At 45.5% G+C, this 24,377-nt stretch overlaps 1 protein-coding gene across 3 annotated transcripts; it reads left to right on the top strand.

Annotated features, from left to right (window-relative positions):
- Nucleotides 1-1,195: 1,195 nt before the first annotated feature.
- FAM120C (family with sequence similarity 120 member C) lies at nt 1,196-24,046 on the top strand. Of its 3 annotated transcripts, none has more exons than XM_073640035.1 (17): nt 1,196-1,933; nt 8,908-8,940; nt 10,092-10,338; nt 13,013-13,095; nt 13,421-13,549; nt 16,096-16,198; nt 16,274-16,356; nt 17,376-17,659; nt 17,771-18,044; nt 18,308-18,479; nt 20,112-20,361; nt 20,452-20,566; nt 20,649-20,858; nt 20,944-21,145; nt 21,245-21,359; nt 21,440-21,503; nt 22,339-24,046. In XM_073640035.1, exons 1-17 carry the CDS (start codon nt 1,394-1,396, stop codon nt 22,561-22,563), a joined length of 3,129 nt encoding a protein of 1,042 aa, XP_073496136.1. In that variant the 5' UTR covers nt 1,196-1,393; the 3' UTR covers nt 22,564-24,046. The 3 variants fall into 3 exon arrangements, with proteins under 3 accessions (XP_073496136.1, XP_073496135.1, XP_073496137.1); XM_073640034.1 differs by having other exon boundaries at nt 21,221-21,359; XM_073640036.1 differs by lacking the exon at nt 8,908-8,940 and having other exon boundaries at nt 1,197-1,933; nt 21,221-21,359.
- The last annotated feature ends 331 nt before the right edge of the window (nt 24,047-24,377 follow it).

The following is a 24,377-nucleotide window of genomic DNA, read 5'->3' as shown; positions in this document are numbered from 1 at the left end:
CTGGCACTATTAGCACTTTGGATGCTGCTGTTGGCCCTGTGACTGGCACTATTGGTGCTGTGACTGGCAATATTGGTACTGTGGCTGTCACTATTGGCACTTTGGATGCTGCTGTTGGCCCTGTGGCTGGCACTATTGGTGTTGTGACTGACACTATTGGTACTGTGGCTGTCACTATTGGCACTTTGGATGCTACTGTTGGCCCTGTGGCTGGCACTATTGGCCCTGTGGCTGGCACTATTGGCCCTGTGGCTGGCACTATTGGCCCTGTGGCTGGCATTATTGGCACTGTGACTGGCACTATTGGTGCTGTGACTGGCACTATTAGTACTGTGACTGGCACTATTGGCACTTTGGATGCTGCTGTTGGCCCTGTGGCTGGCACTATTGGCCTGTGGCTGGCACTACTGGTGCTATGACTGGCACTATTGCCGCAGTGCCTGATACTGTTGGCACTGTGACTGGCACTATTGGCATCATGGATGCTGCTGTTGGCGCTGTGGCTAGCTCTATAGGCCCTGTGCCTGACACTGTTCCCTTTAAGGCCAGTTTTAAACTTAGTGCCCATCAGATGTAGCAGTATGGTCTATGAAATGAATTCGGTGCCAGGAAGGAGCTTCACCCTGTCCCTTTTTATTACATGAAGGATTATGAGCACATAAAACCTTTGTAAGGGCAAAACTTTATTCTTTTTTTTTCTCTCAGAACTGATCTCCAGAATGGCAGAATCCAGTTGCAAGTGCTGTCGGGAAATGTAGTCCTAGGATTTTATCAGCGCCTTCCAGCATGCTTGCCGTCAGCCACGTACAAACTACATCTCCCAGAATGCCTCGAGGTCCCCCACAATGCTACTTAGGTTTCTATTCTTCTTCTCTATTAGCAGAAGGTAATGACTTTCTCTTGGTATGGGCGGACACTGTGTCTCTTACTGGAAAAATATAAACGTTTTTGTCTGAAAGCTTATTAGCAAAAAAAAAATCCGTGAGGCCGCGGATGCTCTCGGGTATAGAAGTTCGCTTCTTTAATTCAGCCGTCGCCGATAACTAGGCGAGGACTACATTTCCCAGTAACTAAAGCCAACGTCGCCTCCCGCAGTGGCTGACGGGATTTGTAGTTGGCAATCTAATAGACGTCAGTTATAAATAATGAGGCGGGGAACTACATGTCCCAGATAACACCGCTGAGTGGCTGGAGGGAAAGTGGGGCGTAGTGGTAAGAGCTGCCGAAGAAGAAGGCGATTAAGATGGCGGCGCGTGCCGCGCAGGGACTGTGCCCCCGCACCCAGCTCCTGTGAGGCCGCACCGGTCTCCGCTCTCGGTGTCCCCGGGCTCCTCTCGTCCTTCGTGTTCTCGCTCCTCGTATAATCCGGGTTTCCTCCCCGTGGTCCGGCACTATGGGGGTGCAGGGCTTCCAGGAGTTCCTGGAGAAGCGCTGCCCGGGGGCGGTGGTGCCCGTCGACCTGCTGAAGTTAGCGCGGACGGTGGCCCGGCAGCAGCACCGTGCGGGCCTGTCCCCCGGGGGTTACCCGCCTCCTCCGCCAGCACAGGCTCCGTCCCCGGCGGCGCCGCCTCCTCCGCCGCCTCCCTGCCGGGTCCTGGTGGATGCGGACTCCGCTCTCCAGCGCCTCTATGGCGGCTACCAGACGGACTGGGTGTGCGGGGGCCAGTGGAACGCCATGCTGGGCTACCTGGCGGCGCTGTCCCAGGCCTGTCTGTACCAGGGCGGCCTGGAGCTGGTGGCCATGTTCAACGGCACGCTGGCCAAGGAGCGGCTGCCCGAGTGGGCCCGGCGGGCACAGGGCGAGCGGCAGACGGCGCAGCTCATTGTCAGCCACGTTGGAAACAAGGGCACCCCGCCCCCCCGGGCCTGGTTCCTGCCGCCCGCCTGCCTGGCACACTGCATCCGCCTGGCCATGATCCGCTTCAGAGTGAAGGTAACAGGACTGTGCCCACCTGGACCCCCTGCTGGGCAGGACCCCCTGTGCTTCCCCTAATGCATGCCCTCCTCATGGGCCGGTGCCAGACTAGGTGGCAAGTGGCATCCGGCTCCAGGCTTGCCCATTGGGCCACACCAGTTCAGTTGGTGTGACGACAGGTTTGCCTATTATGCCACCGATGCGCCATGCCAGAACGGTGGCGGCATCCTAAAAAGCTGCAACAGATAACGCAAGGCTCTGCTCACATGCCCAGCACACGAGATCAACAGCCGTTTATAAAGGGCAACCAGCGGGTTCATTCCCCACCTCCCCCCATATTAGACCTGAAAATAATCAACTTTGTAATCAGATCGTTCATTGGACGGATCTTTTATTGTCAGTTAAGGGATTAAATCTGTGTTCGGTGAGGACCAATACCCCCATTACTGAGAGAGGAGACGGCAGTTGGTGACTTTTAAAGGGGTATTCCCATCGCCTAGATCCTATCCCAAAATGTAGTAGGTGTAATAATATTAGCCAATACCTCCATTTAGAAATGTAGTATAGTTCTTCTGATAACCTATGTCGCTTTCTCCCATGTGCTGGGCGTTACAGTAGCTTGGGTATCCATGGTTATGACCACCCATATAGTGACAGTTTCTAGTAGTCGTAACCATGGATGCCTAAGCTACTATAATGCCCTGCACATGGGGGGGAAAGGTGACGTAGGTTATCAGGAGAACAATATATTTCTAATTGGAGATGTTTGCTAATATTATTACACCTACTAAAAATTAGGATCTTGGAGATGGGAATATCTCTTTAAATTTCATAGTGGGAGGAGCTAGAGGAACAGACATTCCGTGAGTTCTGAGACAGTTTGAATGCATTCATTGAAAAATTCAAACTCTGGTTTCCGTTGGTAACCGATCCGTTTCTAATAGAATGTATGATCCCCTCTAGTTTTCTGGGCATGTGCAGAGCTTAAAAAAAACGCACCCAATCAGCGGCTGTGGTGACCATCCTATATGATTCATGTCCCGTCATGTTCTCCAAACGGATTAAAAAAAAAATATGGACTTGTGAATAGAGCCTTATATCTCAACATAAATTGCAGGGATTTTACAGGAAGTTTTCAGAAATGGGCTAAAATTAAAGGGAATCTGTCAGCAGGTTTTTGCTACCTCGTCTGAGAGCAGCATAATGTAGGGGCGGAGACCCTGATTCCAGCGATACATCACTTAGTTTACTGGGTGCAGCAGTTGTGCTAAAATCCCTGTTTTCTCTGCGGTATGTCTACCAGAGCTCAAATGCAGATCTGTGTATAACTCAGCCCACACCTCGGATTGGCAGCTTTCTGTCATTGCAATCAGGGGCGGGTACGTGGCTGGACCAGGAGAGCACGACACCTAGTCCTCTAGTGATAATCTCCTGCTGATAAAACACTGATTTTATTGAAACCGCAACACACAGCATAATAAATCAGATATTCCTGGAATCAGGGTCTTTGGCCTTATATTATGCTGCTCTCAGATTACATAGCAAAATATGATAATTCCATACCTCTTGAATACTCCTGGTTGCTCATCTAGAAGTGACGTGACCACTGCAGCCAATAGAGAGCCACAGCTCACATGTAACATGATGGGGAAATCATCACTTCTGGCACTGGTGGATATAACTGATCAATAATGCTATTTCTTCACTTTATAACATTTTATACTCTCTGCCCACCTCTTTTAAACTTCCAGAAAATTCTTAAATGGGTCGGGGTGAACATTTCTAACCAGCTGGGAACACCCACTGATTGGCAGAAGACGGTACAAGCACATGCACTACTGTTTCCATTCATTCTCTATGGGGCTGCCGGATAAACCTGAGCACAGCTCTCAGCAGTCCCATAGAGAATGCGATGGTTGAGTGCGCACTGCTGACTCGTTCTAGCAGGGATTAAAGTACCATGTTCCGCTAATTGGTGCAGGTGTCTGTGGAAAGTTAACTTCTTCCCACTGGTCTCCTTTGGGGACAATTTATTTTTTTCCACGTATTTGGAGCATAACACTTTTAAATTGTTTCATTGAATATTTTGCACCGTTTGTCTTTTACAGGCTTTATTTTTCTGCACATTCAATTTTGATGTGGTCATAAAGCTGAGAGGAACTCTGTTAAACGTTACAAACTCTCATCAGAATGAGTTCTCTGATGGATTCTCGGTTACACAAAAGCTGCGGAAGGGAAATGTGCAATTTTTTTGTTTTAATGACTCCCAATTGCAAAAAAAAAAAAAAATTCTATTCACCCAAATTACATGCAATTAAAAAGAAAAGGCTCCCCATTTTTAGGATTTCCTTTTTATACTTAAGGGCTTTTGGAATAATAAGAAAAATAGACAGTGTATATGTTGTAAAGTGAATAAGCATTACTCACCCCTCTAGTCCACCAGTACCGGAAGTGATGATGTCCCGTCCATCAGTCAGGTGGCTGCTGCAGCCAATCACTAGCTTTAATGACATACATGCAGTAGTCACTGCTGAGGCCAATGATTGGCTGGAGTGGTCACATGAATGATGCACGGGATGTCTACACTGTAGTGCTATGGGAAGAGGTTACTTCTTAAGCCAACCTGAGAATGTCTGTACAAGGTGTCTATCCATCCTGCAGCAGCTCTGACTCGGGCCTAGTCTATTGGTGATAAGATTGCTTATTTCCCATAGCGGGTCCATTGTGTGGCCTAACAGACTTATGTCTGCGAGACCTGGACCCTGCACTTGGATCACCAGAAGGGTCTTAGGCTATCATAAGTTGTATTTTCTATAAAGCACCACTCCAGTGTTTTTTTTTTTTTTACTGCTTTAGTGGTGCTTTAAGCGTAAGCCCTCAGTCATTTACTCACCCTCCGTTATCTTCACCGTTTTTCGGCTCTTGACCAGTCCCACGGCGCTATCTTGTGAGCACAGCTTCTGAGTGGCCGGAACTCGGGAGCTACGTCACATGCTCTCAATGCAAGTCTATGAGAGCCAGACCGAGGCTGTCTGACTTGTGTGCCCACGATGCAGAAATGCTCCGGATTTTTTCCTGAGATTTTCTGCATCTCCCTGGCTGAAAAAATGCATGCGGATTGTACATGCGGATTGTACATGCGTTTTTCCTGCCAGGGACATGCGGATGTGAAGCGTTCTTCACTTGCATTTCCGCATGCGGGTTGTCAAGTTCTTTCCAAGCGATTTTAGCATCACTTGGAAAGTGCTTGTCAACTCGGTCACACTATATAAATCCATTCAAACGGCATGGATTTATATAGTGTGACCGAAAGAATGGTAAAAAAATAAATCTATACTTACCTTCTGATGGCCCGCGCTGTCTTGCTTCCCTCTGTTCTCCTTGCCGGCAGCGGTACACTGAAGGACCTGCCGACGTCAGCGTCGTGTGACCCGTCACATGACTATGACGTCAGCACAGGTCCTTCTGTCCATCGCTAGCTGCCGGCATGAAAGGATGAGTGCAGCGGGGGCCACCAGAAGGTAAGTATAATCTTTGTTTTTTATTTTATTTTTTTCCCAGTTTTCTATGGTACCCGGGTCCGGAGGAGAGTCTCCTGTCCTCCACACCCGGGTACCATCCGCACATTGAACGTATGTATTCCGCATGTGCTTATCTAGTGAAGCGGAGTGCATGTGGTCTAATGCAAGTCAATGGCAGAGAAAACGCAGCACTTCCACAAAATAATTGGTAGTGCTGTGTTTTTTTCCACAATGATAATCCGCAGCGGAAATTTCTGCAGCATGTGCACAGCACATGCGGATTATCATTGGGGGACATGGCAGGCCTTCTACCATGCGTTTCTGCAGCGTTTTTGCCGCTGCGGAAACGCTTAAAAAACTCATCGTGGGCACACAGCCTAGCATTGATTAGTGACCTCCGTGCAACTCCATGAAACAATGGAGCTGCCGGCAGGTCACAAACTGCAGGCGACAGAGCGGTGAAAACGGATGAGAACGCCGGAAGGTGGGTATCTGACGGGCCAGGAGAATTGGGATTTTAAGCACCACTCCAGGGGTAAACTAAAACAAACGCTGGAGTGGTGCTTTAACTGTAGGGGGTCATGGTCTGACAGCTCTCCATGGAAGACATTAGGGGATATTTCTCCAAACTGCTGCAAGATGGCTATGGAGCTTACTGAGAACTGTAATCTATGGACCATCACGGCTCCTTGATAAATCTGCCCCCACATGAATGGGCATTGGCGGTGGCATAATAGAAGCCATGGTGTCCTGATTATGTTGTTGTGCATGCACCAGTAACGAAACAAGGCACCACACAGATGTGATCCACACAAATAGTAAGCGTATCAAATGATGACCAGGTATGTTAAATGGGTTACTCCATGAACAAAATGTGTAATATACAGGTGCATCTCACTAAATTAGAATATCATCAAAAAGTTAATTTATTTCAGTTCTTCAATACAAAAAGTGAAACTCCTATATTATATAGTCATTACAAACAGTGATCTATTTCAAGTGTTTATTTCTGTTAATGTTGATGATTATGGCTTACAGCCAATGAACACACAAGTCATTATCTCAGTAAATTAGAATAATTAACAAAAAACACCTACAAAGCCTTCCTAAGCGTTTAAAAAGGTCCCTTAGTCTGTTTCAGTAGGCTCCACAATCATGGGGAAGACGGCTGACTTGACAGATGTCCAGAAGGCAGTCATTGACACACTCCACAAGGTCCCAGAGTCTGGAGGAAGAGTGGAGAGGCCACAATCCAAGCTGCTGGAGGTCTAGTGTGAAGTTTCCACAATCAGTGATGGTTTGGGGAGCCATGTCATCTGCTGGTGTAGGTCCACTGTGTTTTATCAAGACCAAAGTCAGCGCAGCCGTCTACCAGGACATTTTAGAGCACTTCATGCTTCCCTCTGCCGACAAGCTTTTGGAGATGGAAATGTCATTCTCCAGCAGGACTTGGCCCCTGTTCACACTGCCAAAAGTACCAATACCAGGTTTACACACAACAGTATCACTGTGCTTGATTGGCAGCAAACTCGCCTGACCTTAACCCCATAGAGGATCTATTATACAGAATCTATGGGGTATTGTCAAGAGGAAGATGAGAGACCCCAGACACAACAATGCAGACGAGCTGAAGGCTGCTATCAAAGCCACCTGGGCTTCCATAACACCTCAGCAGTGCCACAGGCTGATCGCCTCCATGCCACATTGCCGCATTGATGCAGTAATTGATGCACAAGGAGCCCCGACCAAGTATTGAGGGCATTTACTGATCATACATTTCAGTAGGACAACATTTTGGATTTTAAAAACATTTTTCAGGCTGTTGTTATAAAGTATTCTAATTTACTGAGAAAATGACTTGTGTGTTTTCATTGGCTATAAGCCATAATCATCAACATTAACAGAAATAAACACGTGAAATAGATCACTCTTGTCTGTAATGACTCTATATAATGAGTTTCATTTTCTGTATTGAAGAACTGAAAGAAATTAAACTTTTTGATGATATTCTAATTTTAGTGAGAAGCACCTGTATGTATGGCCTCTGGGAGCCTTGCAGATAAGGTCCTATAAAGGGAGCACTGGTGCGTATGCTTGATCACGATCTAAGGGAGTGGTGGCCCTGCATGCCCACTGCTGCTCCTAGAGAAGTGAACGGTCGAGCATGCCCACTACTGCTCCCCTGTTCTAGTCATCGGTGGGGTCCCAGTGATAATACATTTATCACAAATCTTGTAGATGGCATTTAAGTTGCCGAAAGTAAAAACTATCAGTTTATCACGTTACAAGCAAGTTCCAAAATATTTAGATTTGAGAGTCCTCAGTGGTTGATACCTTTTAATGGCTAACTGAAAAGATGGTAACAGATTGCAAGCTTTCGAGGCTACTCGAAACATACTATGCCTGATGAAGAGGCCTGAGTAGCCTCGAAAGCTTGCAATCTGTTACCATCTTTTCAGTTAGCCATTAAAAGGTATCAACCACTGAGGACTCTCAAATCTAAATATTTTTATATATATATTTATATTCCCTGAAGCAAGTTCTACAATGAATGAGGTTAGGGTGGGTGATACTGGGTCAGGAGGATGCAGTAAACATACAAATTTATGCTGGTAAAGTGCCATGTGCCAGAATGCGTAGTCCCACATACAGTGAGTGATGCCTGAATGAATCACGAAAACATGAGCCATGCTATTTATGAGCTACATCGGTACGGCTCCAGCCGCGGTGGGTAATCATCCGGGGCAGGGTGCATTATTTCTAGCATGTTGTTTCTTTGGCATGTATTGGCGTCATTGTATGCTGTTCTGAGGTTTGTGGCACATTTACTGTATCCTGATGTCCTGTCCCGCAGAAGTACCTAAAACTGTCCAGTCCCATGTAAATAAGCCCCGAAAGGGTTAACTTGTGGAGGCCAACACTGGAGGGGTATACAGGTGTCATGGGCAGAGTTCCCCCACTCAGGACCCCTCTCTGAGCTCAGTGGCGATGGAACAATCGCTTTAACAAGCACTGAGTGACGTACAGTATTTAGCTGGTGGCGGTGCCAAGGTGGCATTTAGAGGGCATTTATTTGCAGCAACATTTTTGATAAGGTGACAAGCCGGCAGTGGTTAATTCCTGATCAGTACAGGACAACAAAACGGGAGGAGAGGGTCAGCCCAAATTGGCATAATCAGAATGGCAGAGACTACGTACAGTACCAACTATCCCGGCGGCGCCAGCGGAGGGAGGCTAGAACACGTCATTCGAGAAATGCCGGATTATCTTACAGACCAGTGGATGCTAGCAGCGGCTTGTCAGCTGTAGCGACACTACAACTCTCAGCATGCTACGGCAGCAGTTAGCCTGGCAGCCTCAGGAGGCACGGCACTAATTATTGTGGCTTGGCCGGCAGCTCACTTTTTGTATTAGGTCGGTTTTGTACATACTTTAGCAGCAGTGAGCTGTAAAATGTCTTTTTTTTTTCAGTGCCAAGAGGAAGAAGGCTTCAGTTCTGCCTGGGTATGAAGTCATATCAATACATAATGGGGGAGTAGTCATCAAAAATTTACTCGTACAGCTTTTATTAGAGGAAATGTGTCGGCAGGTTTTGCTACTTAATCTGAGAGCAGCAGGATATAGAGCAAGTGAGTCTGATTCCAGCGATGTGTCACTTACTTGGCTGTTTGTTGCAGTTTCAATACAATCAGTGTTTTATCAGCAGGAGATTATCACTGCCGGACTAGGACTCATATGCACAGCAGTTAGGCTAATCTATGTAACCCCGCCTCCACCACTGATTGGCAGGTACCTGTGTGCAGTCAGCAAGCTGCCAATCAGTGGTGTGGGTGGAGTTATACACAGCTCAGCATTCTGACAACTGCCACAGCTATAACAGAGAAAACAGGGATTCTATCAAAACTACAGCAAGCAGCCCAGTAAGTGATACATCGCTGGAATCAGGGTCTCTGACTACATAGCAAAAATCTGCTGACAGATTCCCTTTAATACATAAACACCTATAACCCTTACTGTTAGCAACCAGGATCCCGGTAGTGCCAAACAGGACATCCATGCAAGATTTTTTATTTTTACACTAGATGGCTGACAACTATTCCACCTTACACCCCCATACACATACATGCTGGGTTTGGCCAAATGTGCATGTATTCTCGATATGCCATGGTCAGCAAGAAACCTCTGCCGCCGGCTTTACTCTGAGAACAGAAGGAATGGGCATGCTGAAATCCAACATGCCCAATCGTGCTTAGAAAGTGCCAGCATCGGGGAGGGTGGGGGGTGATATAATTATATTAACTTGCACTAAACTCCCATGACCCAATCCTAGTACAAATATGAATGTTTTTCTTTTAAATGTCCTAACTTTTTTCTTCCTTAATAAAGTTTTTTTCTTTAAACTGCTAATAGTTTTGCTTGGGAAACTTTACTTATTTTTTTAATTGAATACTTCTGTGTAGTTGTGCCCTCTGTGTTTCGCATTCGCTATCTCCCTTTCCTTGCTTGCTGGTGTCCGGCCGGGGAGTAATGTCTCCGCAGACTCCCCTGTCCTGTCATTCAGCTTTTCCTGCCTCCTTTTATCCATTGCTTTGGCTGCTGAATGTGATGTGACAAAAGCAATAATCACAAACATGGTGACCCTTCCTGCATTTCAGGTGTTTCAGAGTTTGGAGGATCATCACCTGGAAGTGGTATCCTTCTTTCGGGAGAACGGATTTCACGGCCTCATTGCCCATGACTCTGAATACGCCTTGTGTAACATCCCTTCTTACTACAGCTCTCACGCCCTGAAGCTCAGCTGGAATGGGAAGAATCTCACTACCAACCAGTTTCTAATGCAAGAGGTAGCCAAACAGCTGGGCCTCAAGATGAGCAACTTCCCCATCTTCGCTGCCCTTTTGGGTAAGGCGGCAACCAAGGATGCAGATTTAAAGGGCACAGTCATACAGCTGCATTTAATGTCCATGTTCTTTTTTGTGTGCAATACAGCTTTCTCTTTATCGGGGCAGCAGCCTGCAGCACTTCCAACAGGCGGAGTGCTGCAGGTCGCCGGCCCCTGCTGCATATGGCGGTAATGCATTCATTGCCGAGAAATACACTCCAACTAGAGCGGTCATTCCTACAAAACGCTTGAGTCTTTACACATGTACATTTCTGGTGAGAAAAGGGAGCAAAATATAGTTGTGTGCATGCAACCATATAATGATTGGGAATAAAGGAAGCCTGACAGCAGAAAGTGTCTGTTCAAACCAAGCACAGCTTCTCCGTGCACCCTGGGGGTGCATCTTGTTTTCCATCTATCTCTACCCCCCCCCTAATACTTGATTGACATCTCTGGCTTTATAAAGAGCCAGGGGCGAGCAGAGATGTACAAAAAAACAAGCAGGTGAGAAGATGCACCTGTGCTTGGTTTGAACAGTCATTTTGTGCTGAAAGACTCCCTTTAAAAGGAATATGTCATCAGAATGACTGTTCAAACTAATCAAAGACAACTGCCCCCACCTTTGAGTGTGAAACGTGTTTCATTGCGTCCAAAACAGAGCAATTTTTCAAATAATGATTAGGGAGAAAAACTCTGTAGTCTACAGCGCCTACCCAGACCAGAAGTGTCTCCATGGTAACAGACTCCAAACAAACCCTGCTGTGTTGTCAGATGCATCAATCCGCTGCTTTTTTTTTTTTTTTTTTTTAACTTGCTGCCAGTTTGGCAGGTTAGCAAAAAGTAAGGAGGCGCATGGCTATAAGGGGTCTTTCAGGGTTTGCATTTGAGCTGTAGACCCAAAGACTTGAAGTTGTTAACAAAATTGATAACCCCTTAAAGATTTGATGGAACAATAAAAAACGGTGAATGTGTACATAACCTTTAAAAGGATATTTCCATCTCGTACATTTTGGCATAACCCTCCAATGGGACCACCGATTTCCACTCTCTCAGCACACGATGGATCCTCTTGGTGGGATCCGCATCCTGCGAATTTACTATAAGTATATGAGATGTAAAGTCAGAGGGGAGCTGGGATCTTACCAAACCTATTGGAAAGGAATGACTAGTCAGGGGGCGGCTTTAAAGGCTTTTATCCCGCAAACATCAGGAGAGGTGAAAACAAAGCAAGTTTTAAAATAATGGTAATTAAAAAATAAAATCTGACATTTCAACATTGTGGTGCTTTGTACTTTGGTAATGGGTTGTGCTTCAGTGTTGATATAAAAGTACTTAAAAAACATCAGGCTAGGTGAAGCAAATTTAAGACCCTAACCTATCACAAGTGCGGGGGTCCCATGTTCCCCCATGTAAATGGAGCAGCAGTGCACATGTTTCATGACTTTCACCAAAAGGCAGCGGCTGCACAGAGACTTTGGCCGGAATACAGGTGACGTGGCCAGAGATCCCTCTGCATTATGCTTCAATGTAACAGCAGCACAGAGGAATGGTAAGGGGTCTCCTGCTGATGTTAAGTCCTTCCAGACAATTATCCAGTCCATGCCGCACCACTACACGATTTACATCCTGCCGAGTCCACGACATCTGCTCTTCACTGGCTTAATAGGAGTTGGCACAGTTTGTAAGTGCATACAGAATTTGAGGGCTTTTATCCACAGGGTAAGTGATAAATGTATGATGATCGTTCAGGGTCCAATTGCTGGCGCCACCAAAAATCCTGAGAATGGGAGTCCCAAAGTCCCTTGTGTGAATGCAGGACTAGTCCATCCGCTTCTATAGAACAGCCGTCTGTCAGTCCCACAGAAGTGGACGGAGAAGTAGTTGTGCGTGTGCACTACCACTCTTCACATTGGGATCTTTCTTTCTCGGGTGGGGAGATTAGTGATCCAGTATCCAGTTCTGAAGGGGTCATATCACCTATATCTTTTAGGTAGGTAAAAAAAATACTGCAGACGAGAGTTCTGACAGCGGAAACCCCTTTAAATGCATTGCTGACCGACAACCCCTCCTCCCTTTGCGACTCCACGACAAGCACTTTCCATAGAGAAATATGGCAAATGCTCAGTAGAGTATTCTGGCTTCTGAGTACGGCCATATGGCCAAATTCAGAACTGTCTGATCATGAGGCTTTTAGTCTTCGTCCACACTTAGCGTAAATGTTGCTGATTTTCAGCAGATCTCAATTGTAGGAATGTGGATGACTCCTTCACGTGGCGCAGAAAAATATCTGCTGTTTGGGTTCTAAATAAATCTGCAGCGCGTCATTTATTTCTGCGGATATTCACCATGGAGTGACTCTTGGCAATGCACCTTTATATGCCGGGAGGGAGTGGGGGAACTGCAGAATTTGCATTGAAGTACGCAATAGCTTTCTGTCCGTCCTACGTGGATGTGCCCATACAGTCGTGAGATACCCTTGTGTCTGCCTCCTCTATACTTAGTGCTCTGCATTATATTTTTACTGATTTGCAAACATATTAATATATATGCAGTGCGGTCCCAGACTTGGTGTCTACGACCTGTGGCTCGGCTGTAGCCCCCCCCCCGACGTTGCATGGGATGATTATTAGATGATGCTGACCGTCCATCCTAGATGTCTTGGGTTAAACCGCCCGTGTCTTTTTATCGATGTAGGTAATCACATTCTTCCCGATGAGGACTTGGCTGCATTTCATTGGAGTCTGCTGGGACCAGATCATCCTCTGGCTTCACTCAAGGTGATTTAGAGATTGCTTTCCACACTTTATATGAATTGTTTTTCTACCTTCCTGCATCCTGTAGTTCCCCTTTTCCCATTCGAGATCCCTTAAAGGACTTTTACCAGGATATTTAATCCTTCCTATGTAAGCGATTTTGGAAACATTAAAACTTTTCCAATCGGATTCATTTTCAAAAATATATATTTTATATATTTATGTCAGGCTCGCATATCCTGGGAAAACCCCTTTAAGGTAAAACCGTTATGGCAGTGGCCGTTAATCGCCGATCCAGCGTCTTGAAAGACCATATTAAGTCCGTGCTCCTTGTGTGATCTACTCGCAGGTCCGCGCTCACCAGCTTGTCCTGCCACCTTGTGATGTGGTTATAAAAGCCGTCTCCGAGTATGTGGCTACTATTAAAGACTCCTCTAATCTCGATGCTGTGGGGAAGGAGATATTCAGACACTCGCAGGTGAGTAGGAAATCAGATGGCAAAAGATTTTAGGAAATTTCATTTGCAAACATAAAGGTAACTCACCCGCAGTTTTCTAACTGTGGTATTTTTCATGTTGGCTCAGTTGCAGCAGAATTTTTTTCCCCCTTTTATTATAAGCACTTGTGTGGTATGATGCCCACTCTGACCACCTGTCCAGGACACGCTCTCCTGAGTAGCCATCTTCTCCTTGTCTCAGACTGCTCCTCTCCCCACCAGCTCCAGCCTCCTTGTTTCTTTAGATGTTCCCCAATGCAGCTGAAGATATCATTTATGCTGTATATAAGACATACTTGCCAACTATTATGGGATTCCTGGAGTGGACGTCGCCTTTTAGCCCAGAAATCCCAAGACGGTTGGCAAGTATGATAGGTCTTTCCATACAATTGCAAGTTACGATTATACATTTCCACTGACTTACACAGATTGCTGTCTGCTTTATCAGGATTATTTTATGTGGTGTAGATTCAGCCTGTCTCCCCTGCCTCCTGCTTGCAAGAGCTGAAAGGAAAGAACCATCACAAGTAGGGGAGACACCAGCCATAGCTGTATCGCATAGGATACACTGAGACTGGTGTATACACCACATAGGACAAACTGAGACTGCTGTATATACATCTCTTAGGACACACTGAGACAGTATATACATCACATAAGAACTGAGACCGCTATACATACATCACATAGGAGACACTGAGACCGCTATACATACATCACATAGGAGACACTGAGACTGCTGCATATATCACATAGGAGACACTGAGACTGCTGCATATATCACATAGGAGACACTGAGACTGCTGTATATACATAACAGGATACAGTGACACTGCTATATATACACACTGAGACTGCTGTATATACATCACATAAGATACACTGAGACCGCTGTATATACATCACATAAGATACACTGAGACCGCTGTATATACATCACATAATTGACACTGAGACTGTTGCATATATCACATTGGATACACTGAGACTACTGTATATACAGAACAGGATACAGTGACACTTCTATATATACATGACTTAGGACACACTGAGACTGCTGTATATACATCACATAAGATACACTGAGACCGCTGTATATACATCACATAATTGACACAGACTGCTGCATATATCACATTGGATACACTGAGACTGCTGTATATACATAACAGGATACAGTGACACTGCTATATATACATCACTTAGGACACACTGAGACTGCTGTATATACATCACATAAGATACACTGATACCGCTGTATATACATCACATAATTGACACTGAGACTGCTGCATATATCACATTGGATACACTGAGACTGCTGTATATACATAACATGATACACTGAGACTGCTGTATATAAATCACATAGGATACACTGAGACTTCTATATATATCACATAAGATACACTGAGACTGCAGTATATACATCTTATAAGATACACTGACACTTCTGTATATACATCACAAAGGACACACTGAGACTGCTATATATACATCACAGGAAACACTGAGACTGCTGTATATACATCACATAAGACACACGGAGACTGCTGTGTATATATATTACATAGGATACACAGACTGCTGTCTATACATCACATAGGAAACACTGAGACTGCTGTATATACATCACATAGGTTACACAGACGTCTATACATTACATAAGATACACTGAGACTGCTACATATATATACATCACATAGGAAACACTGAGACTGCTGTGTGTATATCTCTGTCATATAGTATACACTGAGACTGATGTATATAAATCACATAGGATACACTGAGACTTCTATTTACATCACAAAAGATACACTGAGACTGCTCTGTGTGTATATATTATATATATCTATCACATAGGAAACACTGAGACTGCTGTATATAAATCACATAGGATACACTGAGACTTCTATTTACATCACAAAAGATACACTGAGACTGCTGTGTGTGTATATATTATATATATATCACATAGGAAACACTGAGACTGCTGTATATAAATCACATAGGATACACTGAGACTGCTGTATATAAATCACATAGGATACACTGAGACTGCTGCTGTAACGTCACATAGGATACACTGAGACTGCTGTGTATACGTCACATAGGATACACAGAGACTTCTATATACATGACAAAAAAAATACATTGAGACTGCTGTGTGTGTGTGTGTGTGTGTGTATATATATATATATATGTGTGTGTGTATATATATATATATATATATATATATATATATATATATATATATATATATATATATATATATATATATATATATATATATATATATATATATATATATATATATATATATACAAACGTCACATAGGAAACACTGAATCTGCTGTGTATATATATCCATCACATTGGATAAACTGAGACATATACGTCTCATAAGCGGTGCTGAAACTGCAAAGACTTGATGGGAAATGTAGCATTTATTAGAGGGGAACAAGCAATGTCACACAACCCAGAAATGTTAGCTGCACTCTTGGACAGATATTTATTTTGCATTTTAGTCCCGGACAGAAGATAAGATCGACCGATTTAAAAAAGCCGTGGAATATTATTCGGTCGCCACCAAGCAGCGCCCCCCTCAGCTCAGTCCTTCTCCTTTCATCGGTGAGTATGTCAGGAGTGAAGGGTGTGTGCAGTACTTCCCGCAGGGTCAGACTGCTGAGCTCCTGCTTTCCTTAGTTGCAGGATATGGACCTAATCAGTTTGGAGTTCCCCCTCTACCACACAGCCAAATGGGCGGAGTACATGTGGGCAAACCTATGGTGAGCGTTCCCTCCCTGCACTTCATCTGCTTGTGTTTTATACAACGTACTGTGATTTGTTGTTAAAGGGGTTGTCCAGGATTTGAGCCGGCGCTCTTTAATGTATGCCAAATGCCCTTTATTACAGCGACAATTTGTGGATATTTGTGAAAAATATCATTTATAGCTGATTTCTGCCAACCTGAAGAATTATAATTTACTAGATTAGGACCGAGCCATTTTGCCCCATTCCTGACTAGTCTCATTTTTGTATTTTTTTCGTACTTGCGGTTATAAGAGCTCTAAACATTTTTCTTTTTCAGATACTCAAATAATTTTTGGCTTTTTTTGGGGATACATGAGGCCTTTTTTTTAATTTTGTATCCGGGGAAAATATATAGAAAAAAAGGAAACTTGTTTCTGTTTTTTACATTATTAAAAAAAAGTCTTTTTAAATTGTGTTCCCATGTGCCTAACAATTGTTTTATTATTTATTGGACATGTTTGGCTTTTTTTCCTCTTTTTATTTTTTCATTTATTTCACACATTGTGCCCCACCACCACCCTCCTCCCCATAAGGTCATAAAAGACCTTTAAGAGGGCATTTCAACATTTAGATCAATTTATTTTTATCACTGATTACCCTTGTAACTGGTATATTACCCCAAGTTACAGGCCAAATTCATCCTCCTGCTTGAACATCAAAGCTGATGTGGGTCTGCTAGGACCCTGCAGCTCCTGCTCTCTCTCGGCACCCAATGATCACATGATCTCTGGGTCCGGAGGATGAAACACTTTCAGCTTTTGTAAAATGCATTTGTTTAGTGCTGTGTGTAAGCAATCGTAAAGACAGACATTATTATAAACCATCTCTACCTTCTCTATGGGGAGTCCGGCTGTGCCTGGCAGCGGCTCCTCCAGCTGCTTACTCTGCAGTGACATTTTAGAACGTCACTGCAGAGTAAAATGTGGACCACCAGTCTATGGGCGATCTAAGTAGTTAATAGTAGACAATAAATAAAACGTGTCTTCTTTTGTAGTTTGGACACCACCAGATGCACCCAAAGCTGCAGTATCAGCACCACCCATTTCCTCCAGGCCCCAATTCTGGGTTTGTGTTTCCTCCTCACCACATGGGCGACTTGTCTCACTTCCATGATGACAAGCTGCTAAAAAGTGGCCCGTTTTCTGGCTGGTCCCTGCCGTACGACACGACCGCTTCTAAGTTCCCCAATTCCTTATCTTTGAAGCCTTGCACTTCATCAGGCCAGGAATCATCACCCTCCTCTTCTTCTGATGAAGACCAAAACGGCGCCGCATCCAAGTAAGTCACCCCTGTCGGGGGACGGGAGGCATTTTGGTTTGGGTGTAGCATTCATGGTCAACCTCACGTATGGGAATTTTGCGTGAAGCTTTTTATTTTTCCTTTGCGCAGTCATGTGACAGATACTCGTCAGCATAAGACGAACTGGGAGGAATCCTCCGGTGACAAGCTCTCCCAGAACTGGGGCCATCAGACAGGAGGTGGAGAGACTGGCCAGAACATGGGACACAACGAGATTCCATCATTGCTGTCCATGGCTACAAGGAATCACATGGACATTACTACCCCACCTCTACCTCCAGTGGCCCCCGAAGTCTTACGGGTGGCCGAACATAGACATCGCCGTGGTCTTATGTATCCATACATTTACCATGTGCTTACCAAGGTAAGACATACAAAAGTGGTGTTCCCACACTCGTCCGTTCCTACTCCCATTGGCCCCCACAACATTATTGTGGGCTGCAGCTGGAGACCAACTCCCATCGCTGCCATATTTGTGCTTAGCTTGTGATTTACTGAAATATTGAAATATATAGTGCAAGCGATGAAACAATCATAGGCTCAAGTCCCCTAAGAGGACTAAAAAGCTTTGTCAGGGGGTCAGGCTACAGTAATATCCTTCATATGATGTCGTTTTTTCCCCCATAGGGCGAGATAAAACTGCCTGTTTGCATAGAGGATGAGTGCAATCCTGACCTTCCACCGGCGGCCATCCTCTTCCGCCCAGCTCGCCAGTACGTATATGGAGTCCTTTTCAGCCTCGCTGAGATCCAGAGGCGCCTGGAGCGACTCGCCATGCGCCGTCGCCTGCCTGTGGACGGTGAGCCATTAACCTGCCCATCTTTTATGGCAGTCTTCTCGTCTGTATTCTGGCTTTGTGGATGGGGTTACTCAACATGTCAGTCTTGGCAAGGAGAAACGTTACCCCTTGGATCCCGGTCAGATGCCTCTCACTCAGCCAAACCAGATCTCACACTTTGCACTGATGAGGGGCAGTACCCCGAAACACCATTTCTGCAAATTGAGATCCTGGTTCTGGCTTTTATCCTAAGTCATGTGACAAGGCTCGTTAGAGTCGATATTGACTTTTTAGGACCCTTAATAGGCTAATGAAATGAGTAAACCAGCGGCGCGGTACGACACTTGTTTACTTCCGGCCTCTGATCATTTTTCGCTCGCTTACACAAATCCTTTGTCCTGCTAAGCTGCCTTATCTAATCTTCCTAAGGATATTTCTGCGTGCTGTCTGTGCCGTCACCCTGCACTGGATATTCATTCAGGGCTGACTGTAGTTTATAGGATTGCGATGATCATAAAAGCATCCGGGCCTCTGTGGTGTAAGGTCAGGTTTGCAGCAGATTTGTTTTTTTGTCCTCATTCTTCAGCATTTCGGATCATCTCATCGACATTCTGCCTCGAAAATCAAAAGCATAAGTTGTCCGGCGCTGCAGATTGTGACTGTGGGTTTCACCTTTTGCAATGCAGTCTGCAGCCGATTAGTCCCGTGCATCCGCAGAAGTGACAGTATAAGGAACCCAGCGTATTTGGGATCTATAGGTGCCGCCTACAGGAGGTGCTTAGTACACATATTGATTGAGTTCATTTTCCACCCCGAAGCATTTATCTGCTGGATAGGTAATAAAGTGCTATATTATTGGGGGTCTTCAATGCCCCCCAGCCTCAGGGTCACGCCCAGTAGTTTGAATGGAGTGCTAGTCTAGCAATGGCATTAACTGAAACAGCCAAACATGCAGCAGTGTATAGGTGATACCCCTATAAAGGGTTATTCCCCATCTTCATTAATGGATTTTATCCGCTTGAGCTTGTAAATACAATCACTTTTGTGATTTGCTGCTTATTAAAATTTTCATCCGTTTTTTAGGTATTAACACTTTTCTTTTGTCAATGTCTTGGAGACCGACCACCGCTGCCAGACAGCAGAAAGTCTGCCGTGCTTACAGGTTCTTTTCTATTGAGCTTGTAAGCAGTGCTTTGAATCTGGAGCGCAATGTTTACCTCCTAATCCCCGTGCATTTCTTTACAAGATAGCAGCGGTGGTCGGTTTCCTAGACAACGAGCTGTAAACAACAGAAAAGTGTTAATATCTCAAGAACGGCTGCATATTTTAGTAATCAGTAAATTGCAAAATTGCTTGTTTCTACAAGCGCTATTCAACAATATATCTATCTATGAAGGTGGGAATAACCCTTTAAGTGCAGGACTGCAAAACAAACAGCAACGCCGCAACAGAGGACAGGGACCTACAAAAGGTGCAACTGAACCGGTCCCCTGGATTGTGTGCTGCATTTCGAAGCTATGAGCTTTGTAATAAGACCTGTATGCTGTGAAAGCAAATCATCCACGTGAGTGGAGGGCCGATACACAGGCGGGAAATGGCAGGGTGTACGTACATGTTGTGAATTATATGCTGTTTTATTTTTTTTCTCCTTAGTTCCACCAGTGATCATCAAGGAATGGTCCGCCTATAAAGGAAAGTCTCCTCAAACGCCAGAGCTGGTGTCAGCGTTGACCTTTAGAGAATGGACCTGTCCTAATTTGAAGAAACTATGGCTGGGCAAAGCCGTAGAAGACAAGAACCGCAGGATGAGAGCTTTCTTGGCGTGCATGAAGTCGGACACCCCCAGCATGCTAAATCCAGCCAACGTGCCCACCCATCTCCTCCTGATGTGCTGCGTGCTGCGGTGAGGAGCGGGGGGCTTCTGATTGCACAGTGTCAGAGGAGTCGGTGGGCTCCCAGACATGCAGGTGTCACAGCCTCTTCTTCCTCTCAGGTACATGATGCAGTGGCCCGGAGGACGGATATTACTGAGGCACGAGCTGGACTCCTTCCTAGCCCAAGCCGTATCTTCTCAGCTCTACGAACCCGACCAACTCCAAGAGCTGAAGGTAAGAGATGGATGACAAATCCTAAGAAAAGTGCACGTCTTTAGGGTTAGAAGTAATTAGCTGGTGTTGATTCACCGAGCAGATTGAAAAGTTGGATGCCCGTGGAGTGCAGCTGGCGGCTCTTTTCATGAGTGGGGTGGACACTGCACTATTTGCCAATGACGCCTGCGGCCAGCCCGTACCCTGGGAGCATTGCTGCCCGTGGATCTACTTTGACGGGAAGCTTTTCCAGAGCAAGCTAATCCGAGCCGGCCGTGAGAAAGTCCCGTTGATTGAACTGTGCGACGGACAGGTAAGTAGTCAGATTTGCTCACGTCTTGGATTGGCACAGTAAGGTGGCGTCATCATGGCAGTGATCCCATAATTGCCTTCCGCAGGCAGAGCAGGCAGCCAAAGTGGAGAAGATGAGACAGAGCATCTTAGAGGGGATCAACCTTAACCGCCAACCTCCTCCACCACTTCTTCCACCGCCACCATTCATGCCCCCTATGATGCCACCCTTTTACCCAGTGCCGCTGTATCCCAGAGCCATGGGATCCATGCCTCCACCTCCGCCTGGAAGAAATAGAGGCTTTTCAGGTGAGTATTTGATGTCTTTTAGCACAAGGTCCCCTGTATTTTTTTTGTTCGTAACTTTTTTTTTCTCCAATGCAGGAGTTCATCCTATTCCTCCACAAGGAGGCAAACTGGAGATCGCGGGCATGGTGGTAGGTCAGTGGGCCGGCAGCAAACCTTCGCGAGGCCGGGGAGCTTTCGGCATGCAAGTGGTCTCTGTTGGAGGTCCAGGAAAAGGGTGAGTACAATCACTTTTCACTTGTGAGAATCCATAGTTTCCACTTTCACAGTCACTTTCTTTTTTGTGTGTGTTTCCAGACGTGGAAGAGATAACAACTCTGTTAATAAAGTGACAAAAACCAACAAAAAAGTGAACAAACAGGTAAGAATTTGGACAGCAGGGATGATCTATAGAGGACGCACAGTGTGACGACAGATCATTTAATCTTAATTATGCCGGACGTATATTTTCAGTAGGCCAGGAGGCAGAGTCTGAACATTGACTCTTGAATTTGTGTGTTTGTTCAGTGGGTTAAGAGACTTAGACTATTGTTCATGTGAGTCTGAACGTTGACTCTTGAATTGATGGGTCAAGAGACATAAGCCAGAGGACGCATAGCTACTGTTATATCGTATCAGGTGTGGGGTATACATTCAGTGCAGAATGTCAGCTTGCAGATATATTCTGCTTATTCTTCAGAATTAAAGGAGTTTTCCCTTTTCGGAAAACTCCTCTTTTCCCTGGCTGCCGTCTGTTTAAAAAGTGCTTTACCCCCCTTCCCCAGGTCCAGCCTATGTTCCCGGTGTCTTTCATCGTTTACAGCACTGACATCACAGCAGCCAATCACTAAGCTCATCGGCGCTGCAGATGATAACAGACACCATTAGCAGTGTCGAAGACTCAATTTGGACCCGGGGAGGGTGATAAAGCGCAGTTTGTTTGGCAGTGGGGGGCAGGTTTTTTTTAAACCAGAAAACCCCTTTAATATCTTTAAATGCTATTTTCAGAGATCCTCTACCCATCTATAACAAGAGGCATGAACGCCATAGAATAGGTGATGGGTGGCTCCCCTCGATGTTAAGGACTTCTCTTAGGGGGGTCTCAGCTATTGTATATTATGATGGATGCCAGTGAGCACAGACCACGTTATATTCATGTCCGAGGAGGAAACTTCTCTTCCCTTCTTTAGGATCACCCCGTTTTTATTTTACCCTAGGGATCGACCGACAGCCGTAGCCCGTCCCACGTGAATGGGACCAGCGGAAACACAGTCACCGAGGAAGAATCCAGCCCTCAAACTGTAGCATGTGCCTTACCCCGGGAATGCAGCGAGCCTTGCAGCAATGGCAACACCTCTCACTACACAGGAATGAGCAGCGACGGCGGCGACAACTGCCGCGACGAAAAATTGGGCCCAACAGCCCTCCAGAAGGAGGAGTGAGCAGTGCAGGAACGTACAGGGCAACACCGGAGGAGGAGAGTGTCTTAGGGAGGTACAGAGACACCAACACCCCCCCCAAAAAAAAAAAAAAAATGCTGCAACATATTTGCAAGTGATCCCTCTGCACACATCGTTAACCAAAATCTTCTATGGTGCTCTGATTGTCACGTGCTGCCCACATACATTATCCTCACGTCTCCGAAAAAATGCTGATTCGGTGCCATCCCGGTTCCTGACGCAAGTAATCGGACTTGTGTCTTAAAAAAAAGCCCAAATTAGTACAGAAGCAATGACGGATATTGCAATGCTGCTAGTTGTTCCTGGCCATAGGGGGAATAAGTTGCAATATAGAAATTAAAAAATAAATAAATGAGGCAGAAACGGCACAGATTACTACTCTGATGAAGCAGAGCTGAGTTTACTGAAAGAAAAAATAAAAATCTGTACTGAGCTATTCTCAGTATTAAGCAGGGAAACCCGGGAGCTGCACCTCCCTCCGGACACTCGCCTCCTCCCCAATCCTCCTGCCAGACCACCCAATCCTGTAGATAAACGTGGGACTTTTTGTCAGAATTTTATTAATATTATTTTTTATATGTACATATATATATAAAAATAATTATATATATATATATAAATATGGCCTTTGTACAAAGGGGACATTCAGGAAAGAGGACTGTCATGGGCAGATTTTTCCTGCCTTCTAATAAGGTCAAGCCTGTGTTTTCTGCTGGAGTGGTTTCCTCGCGCCGCCTCCTCCCATTTCTTTCGTACGTTCGGAGCGATATCCGCTGTACACGACGCTGCGGAGATTCGGCGCCCGCTTCTCCGCCGGAGCCTCGTTGCATTTGGCTATTCACCGTCATTTCTTAGCCGGCCCTATAGAGCGATACGCCGAGGAATACTCCCAACCGCGGGCGTGTTCTGTGCTCCAACGTTAGAAGGAAACCGGGTAGAGGTGACCCCTGACAATTTACTGGTGGCAAATGGTCTAACCCCCGGCCAGCAGAGACGCTCGCACACATCGCTTGACATCTCACACACAAAAAAGAAAAAAAGGTTAAACCTCAAGTTTTTGGCGAAGATGTACTGTGAATGATTGTATGTGCATAACGTGGTCCGCGGGGGCCGCGCCGAGTACGCATCTAGGACTTGTCTGACAAGGCTCACTGTGTATATTGTGAATATGCATACGTTTGTGCACAGACTTTATGTACAGAGAGAGGCAGAGACAGATCTATTTATGTAACCTATAAATATATATTTAGTTAAAGAAAAAAAAAAGCCACATTTGCATCCTAAGCAGAACCGGTATTCCTCGAGAAGCTGCCGCTGCTGGGGGGAAGGTTTGTGGCCATCCTGACCTGTACTCCGGACGTGTAACTCACAAGAACGGGAGAGGGCAGATCTCGCCCTTGTGCCCAGCGTTGGCGCCCACCTCTCCAAAACGTAACCGAAAATTTGATAGTTTTTTCCCCCCTTTTACAAAAGAAACGCCCTAAACCCCCATCGGCTTTTCCTCTTGTTGAGGGGGATTGCAGCCTTTTGCTCTGCACCCCTCACCTGAAACCCAATTTTTTTTTTTTTTAACTCTTTCATCATCATCATCATCTTCTTCTTCCCATCTTTTCAGTTGTCTCTGTGGTTTCTCTTGCGAGAGAGGACTGTCTAATGAGAGCGCAGTCCACTCGTCTAGAGATGTGGTTTTCTTTCTCCCCTCTTCCTCACCCCTCTTCCATTTGGTTTTCATGTATCTATCCATTCTCGGAGGATTATGATGGAATAAGCCTCTGCTCCATCCTTAGGGGTTGGAT

This window comes from Phyllobates terribilis, unplaced genomic scaffold, assembly GCF_046119375.1.
Source record: "Phyllobates terribilis strain yellow unplaced genomic scaffold, ASM4611937v1 Scaffold_7__3_contigs__length_470593459, whole genome shotgun sequence".
Classification (NCBI taxonomy): Eukaryota; Metazoa; Chordata; class Amphibia; order Anura; family Dendrobatidae; genus Phyllobates; species Phyllobates terribilis.
The sequence above is the reverse complement of the archived record's forward strand: the minus strand, read 5'-3'. Positions and strand labels throughout refer to the sequence as shown.